This window comes from Azolla caroliniana, unplaced genomic scaffold (genome assembly GCF_043228905.1).
Source record: "Azolla caroliniana isolate FFs.n. ecotype wild unplaced genomic scaffold, voAzoCaro1.0.p SCAF_22, whole genome shotgun sequence".
In the NCBI taxonomy this organism is placed as follows: domain Eukaryota; kingdom Viridiplantae; phylum Streptophyta; class Polypodiopsida; order Salviniales; family Salviniaceae; genus Azolla; species Azolla caroliniana.
In genome coordinates this window covers 8,848,754-8,855,220 of record NW_028230457.1, presented here as the reverse complement: position 1 = coordinate 8,855,220, position 6,467 = coordinate 8,848,754, and the positions used below count along the sequence as shown (strand labels likewise).

Here is a 6,467-nt window from a genome sequence, read left to right as displayed (position 1 = left end):
TGCCAAATGAGCGTGTTATATACAAGTTAAAGCTAAACAGATGAATGGTATTCAACATAACACCTAGAGGGAATTCACCTCAGGCCAGTGAATAAGAAAATTCTCCTTATGTTTCCATGAATTGAGAATTGAAAATTTTAGCTAAATTTGACTCTAACTGTTTGACGGTTATAAATCCATCAAACTATCTCTACACAGAATGTCTGACATATTCTGTATCAGACATGACTAAATTTAGCTCTGCTAACCAATTTTATCTAAAATCCAGATCTAAAATGGCGCCAACACTTTTGACCTAAGGAGCATTATCACTAAAATACATTGCACTAATGGGGATGACCATATGATAACTGCTTGATTAAAGCACAAGAAATTTTTTATTTTAAGATACATCAAATTCAATGGTTTATTAGCCATTCCAAGAAGGTGCTTCATATCCTGAAGTAGGTTTCAGTGCTTTCGGTTGTTGCAACCAATCAATCACACGTTCCACAGCCCCAGAAAAGGTAGGCTTGTTTCCTACGCCAAATTTCACTCTGTCTACTGCTTCTTTAAGATCCTCAATAGTTACAGCTTCTCTGCCTGTCAAGCATCAGAATGCTACTTTATGAAAGTTCCCACAAAGAAATGTCATGTCATGCAAAAGTTCAAAAATGGACTTGTGGCATTCCTGATATCAATGCATACTTTCGACTTCATTCATTTATATTGTTGTGTTGTCATACAATAATGGCTTAATGGTTAAGGTAATGGACTCAATTGTGGAGGTCTTTGGTTCAGATAGTAAAAACCACTAGTTTAGAATTAGGGCCCTTGCCCCGCAAATAATAACTACCATCACAAATTCGATTTGAGCCCAACAACTCACATTACTCTAATCATTAAGCCAATATGATATATCACAATGCAACAGCTAAAATTGAAATGTTAAAAGCCTATTCACAGGGATGTTACAACACTTTTAGAATATACTATTGTCTAGCTGTACCTGTACGAACTGCAAGCAATGCAGCCTCATTCACAACATTCGCAAGGTCTGCACCAACAAAACCTACAGTCATCAAAGCAACAATGTTTTGGGCAGCTTTCACATCCCCTTCAATGGGAATGCCACGCATATGGACTGCTAATATCTGTTGTCTACCATTGAGATCAGGCTCCTTTACAAAAACCTTGCGGGAGAATCGACCAGGCCTACAAAGTGCAGGATCAAGTGCCTCTGCTCGGTTTGTCGCAGCGATAACTAATACACCTGTTTCCGACTCAAATCCATCCATCTCTGTCAAAAGCTGCACAGAGTAGAAAGGTAGTATTACCATATTTCGTCCCTAGAAAATAGTGCAATTTCATTTTGTAAAAAGCATGTTATAAATCCACCATAATCTCTCACCTGATTTAGAGTCTGATCCCTCTCATCATTAAAGCTTCTACCACGGCGCCCTCCCACAGCATCAAGCTCATCAATGAAAATGATTGACGGTGAGCACTTCCGGGCATTGCTGAACAATTCTCGGATTCGTGCTGCTCCACGACCAACAAACATCTCCACAAACTCACTAGCAGAGGCTGCAAAAAATGGTACACCAGCCTCTCCGGCAACAGCTCGAGCAAGAAGAGTCTTTCCTGTTCCGGGAGGACCCACGAGGAGAACTCCTCTAGGTAGCTTCGCACCTAGCTTTTTAAAATCCATAGCTCCTCGAAGGCATAAAACAATCTGTATGCAGCATCATTGCATTTCCATGAGCTTGGAAGTGAGTTTCAAAACCAAACTACTCGAAACTTCAAAAGTGAGTTTCTAAAAATAGGGAACTACCAAAACAAATTACATGGATATCCTCAAGAACTTCATACATTAAATACATCATGTATATTTTGGGTAAGACTAGTCAATTACTAAAAGTGGCTACAGAAGAAATCGCAGTCCTTCTAAACTCAAATAAGTTTTAATTATCATCAGGACACAAGCCATGAGGTGATTCCCTATGCGTTTCAGCAGCAATGACACATGAAACAGCTATAATTTTATTGACTACAATATTATTGATACCTTGGTTAAGAATGCCTAAAAATGTCCAAGAAAGGATTCAGGAATTGCATGAGGGAGAGCAGGCAAAGGGCTGTTCATGCAATTGGGTGGTTTTCCAAGAAGTAGAATCTCACTGTCTCCCCACTCTGCAATTGGGTGGTTTCATGTCTCAAATGCTCTTTACAGCAGTCTTTTATCAATGCTATCCATTTCAACAGATTCACAGGATCAATTTAAACCCTTCTCCCAATGCTTTTGACAATGACATACTTACCATAGTTTTTGTATGCACAATGTTTTATATATATATAAACACTGGACCTGGATTCACCACCAAAGAGGTGTTTGTGTGGGTATCGTTTCTAAATATCCTTACGAGGACTACACAGCCAAATTCAAGAAGTATGAATAAATTACATAAGACATTCCAATTTCATTCTTTATATCTGAAGCCAGGAACAAGCTCTATCTTGTCAAGACCATATTACTCATGATATTTCTTGATTATCTAATTAAATCAGTCCTTTATCATGAATTAATAATATGGCACAAAAAACATGCCATGTTGGGTTATTGTTGAGTGATGTGGTGACACTTTTCATAAATTGGTGCACAAGTTAAGCATGAGAGAAGATCATTACTTTGAATGGAACTGAATACTTCATGGTTCCAACAATTCTAGATTGTTCATGCAATGGTATATGATGTTTTGATAACGCAACATTATTCAAGACATGACCAACAGCAATTACAATTACTGAGTCCACATGGCTCTATGTTTTAGGACAAAGCGAAACTCTAGAAGTAAAGCATTCATATCCATCAGGGGGATTAATGGTATTGATTTATAATGAGACCACAAAACTATTAATGGTATTGATTTATAATGAGCCCACAAAACTTTAATCATAAGCAGAGAACACAAGATTATTCAATCTTATATTTCTAGTGTCTCGTGTTTGCTATATCTCTCTATGTATCTGCTGGAATGCATCCTCCATACAGTAGGTTTGCACTGCCTTCTAGCTAAAGTAGTGTTCTACTATTGTAGCTGTGGTTGCAGTACTAACTTCTCCTTTAAAACATAAACAAACACAACCCAAATCCAATACTAGTTATAAGAAATTCAGTGCTGCAATCATATGAAGACAAGAGTGCAATTCACATACGTTACTAGTTCCTAATTGCATGGGTTCTAGTTGGAATAAGATGGGATCACATTGAAGTTTGCATTCCAGGAGGGAATACAGTGCATCTTTAGATTTTTGACAAGAGTGAAATCATCTCCTCAGCATTCTGGTTGCATTTTCCCTTCAACGCAAACCTTGGTCAACAATGTTTATCATCACCAAATATACTTCACCTTTTTCTCGAAATTTTCACAACAAATTTCCTTCTCATTCTATGAGTTTGTGGTGACCTTACCTGAATCTAATATGCCTTGCTGAATATAACATAGATTGATCTATGTTATCTGTTGTTTCTTCTAAGGATTTAAGCGAGCTTATTTAGGCTCAGTGCAAAAGAGAAACATAGATTGATCTATGTTATCTGTTGTTTCTTCTAAGGATTTAAGCGAGCTTATTTAGGCTCAGTACAAAAGAGAAATGAAATATAATCATTGGTTGCCTAAAAATAAAGTGCTTTTTGGGGAGATATGCACTTCCTCAATACTTGAGTGTCTATCCAATACCAAAATATAATGGATATCTCATCAACATAAGAATTAACAAAAAGGACAAAGAAAACAGGAAATAAACAACCTACACAAAAGAGAAAAGAACCAAGTCCAAAGAACTGAATAAAAGCATGCACACAATTCGAAGGAAGTGGTTGTCTGCACATATGCACCCACCCTCTTAGGATGTAACAGAAACTAGTTATTAATTACAAAGTGTTCGAAAATCTTATTTATTTGCATGTCCAAATTTTGACATATATGCATTTATATTAATGAAAAAGTTTGAATATACATACATTATATTAAATAAGCAATGAAAAACTCCAAGAAAATTAAAAAAATTAAAGCAAAAATCAACAAAACCAGCAAAGAGTAGCAGAAATACCACAGAAAAGAAAAGTATTGTTTCATTCTGGATTTCCCTCCCACACATTTATGCATGGTAGTAGATATTGTAAATATTTCTTGAGAATAACAAAATTTGCACAAAACTAATATACAAACGAGTCAAATTGACATTAAAAGCACCTAAGAGGAAGAAAAGAAATACCTCTACCAGCTCGACTTTTGCTTCATCAACCCCAGCAACATCTTCAAATTTCACGGGGATGCTGCCCAAGCGCTTTTTCTGATTCGAAGAATTGCCACTAGAGAACTGTTTGTACATCAGCCAGAAGAGCGGGGCAAGAGGAATCCACAGTGAAAGGATGGTGAACATAGTTGCCCTCAAAGATGCACTCACTGGTTGAGGTGCAGATCTATAACTCACCCCCTTTTCTCTCATTAATCCTAAAAGGTAGGGTTCATCATTTTCAACTCGCCTTGTCACATATTGCCATGTCTGGGACTCTGTCTTTAACATCTGCTCTGGAATGCTAAAAATTGACTTAAAAGAAGCTCCTAATGCACTAATCATCTCCCACTCTTTCTTCCCACTGATTATCTTATCAATGTCATGGTTCTCATGTATTGTCGAGCTCAAAGAAGAAGATGACAGCACATCTTCTCTCACTGCAGTATTGATCGTTTCTCTCTGAATTTGTGAAGCAGTGTCGGTATCTATACCGTTGGCCATTTCGTCTTTAACTTGTTTTGACCTTCTCAAAATATAACTTTGCAAATGCTTAGACATGTCCTCATCCATTGATCTTTGCATTTCATCCGAAAGCTCTAATGGAGAGAGAACTTCCATCTCTGAGTTTTCTACCACAGTTTCATCGTTATCCATCATGGCTGTATGGCTAACAATCCCGAGTTTTGATGAAGGAGTTGAGGAAGAAGGAGTTTCAACATCACTTTGAGATGTTTCCTGAGCGGATTTCATATTGAATAGGACTTGTCTCGAGCCTTCTTCAAATAGGACCGAGCTCACGGTCCCAGAGTCTAAGTATCTCACAAGGTCCGAATAGGGAACAGAATGAGGAGAAGGAACAGATGTGATCTTCAAACAAAGCAATCCTAGTGATATAGCGCAAGCCATGAGAGTAGAGAGAGCTACCTGTTTCTGATGAGTTCGATTGTAGATAGATAAAGCACGAAGAAGAGCAGAAGGAGACCATCTGCGAAGGATTCTTTGCAGGATTCGGAGTCGAGCACGGAGAGATGATCGGAATGATCTCTTCTTCCTGCGGTCGTCCCTGAATTTGCTCAACATTTTCTGGTTCTGTTCAGAGACATGTTCTTGACCTCGACTTTGGCCATGGAGATTGTTCTGGTCTTTGTCTTGACCCGAGAATTTGCAGAGGACATGAAGGAGGCGGCGATGGCCACGGTTGTACGGGGAGGAGGGGGAGGAGGAGGGATGGGTTAGATGAGGAAGGAGGTGCAGAGAGGAGGAATGGCGCCGGTGGAAGGAAGCGTGCAAGTGCAGAGCTTCCATGGCGAAGGAGGAGCACGCCATGATGGATAGAGAGAGAGAGACAGAGAGAGGGGATATGGCGATCTCTCTCTCTCTCTCTCTGTCTGTCTCTCTCTGCAGATACATACAGAGTAGAAAGGAAGGGAAGTGAAGGGGCTGTGGCTAGGAATGACAACGGCTCGGCTCAAGCCTAAACCGATATGCTATGACTATAGTTATTGTTATGACAACTTATGACTATGGCCATGGCTATGGCTTTAGCTTTGGCTATGGCTATGCTATGTATTGCCCATCACGATCACAATGAGTTTTCTTCTCGAGCGCCTCCATGCCTTTCGCATCGTGTGTGTGTGTGTGTGTGTGTGGATGGATCATTAATCTCAATTGGTCATGATCCGTGGAGGTGTGTTCTTGATCCCTTCGACCAATCCGATCATTTGTTTAGACAAGGTTTCCTCTCGACAATGACTCGGTTTACACATCTCATGTTAACATAGTGTTACATAATATGGCAATGGGCGGAGAGTTGATCGGTTTCTTATTGCACTTTGATCCATGCATGCATTGTGTTTACATTTAGCAGATGGTCGCTTTCTTTATGTTTTCTAGGCACAACATGCACCAATATCTCTAGGGTGATGCACCAGTATCTCATGGCTTCGGGCTTGAAGATTAACATGGCATAAATCAACTTGAATTGCTTGTATGGAAAGGAACATGAAAATCTCAGCTAGTTAAGGGCAACACTTCATCATGGTATGATTTGTAGACATTTGGGTTATATGATTGGATTGGAGGTGACGAATGCAAGCCTCATCCAATGGATCTAATCAAGGACAAGGTTATGTGTTGGAAGTTAAAGGATTGACTACTTCATGTCATTCTTTCTACGGTATCATACT

General features: G+C 39.1%; 1 protein-coding gene across 1 annotated transcript; it reads right to left on the bottom strand.

The window, feature by feature from the left end:
- Positions 1-336: 336 nt before the first annotated feature.
- LOC147849929 (cell division protein ftsH) lies at positions 337-5,662 on the bottom strand. The gene is made up of 4 exons (XM_087337098.1): positions 4,258-5,662; positions 1,391-1,714; positions 989-1,289; positions 337-582 (listed from the first exon to the last, which is right to left on the bottom strand). The coding sequence occupies exons 1-4, from the start codon at positions 5,605-5,607 to the stop codon at positions 410-412; spliced, it is 2,148 nt and encodes a 715-aa protein (XP_087193224.1). The 5' UTR covers positions 5,608-5,662; the 3' UTR covers positions 337-409.
- Positions 5,663-6,467: the final 805 nt, after the last annotated feature.

Bases quoted from the DNA above. Each gene is read 5' to 3' on its own strand.
- LOC147849929 (XM_087337098.1), bottom strand. From the start codon at position 5,607: ATGGCGTGCTCCTCCTTCGCCATGGAAGCTCTGCACTTGCACGCTTCC. The intron at 1,290-1,390 runs GTGAGAGATTAT...TACTCTGTGCAG, and splicing joins GGGATCAGACTCTAAATCAG to CTTTTGACAGAGATGGATGG. The intron at 583-988 runs GTACAGCTAGAC...GATGCTTGACAG, and splicing joins ATTGCTTGCAGTTCGTACAG to GCAGAGAAGCTGTAACTATT.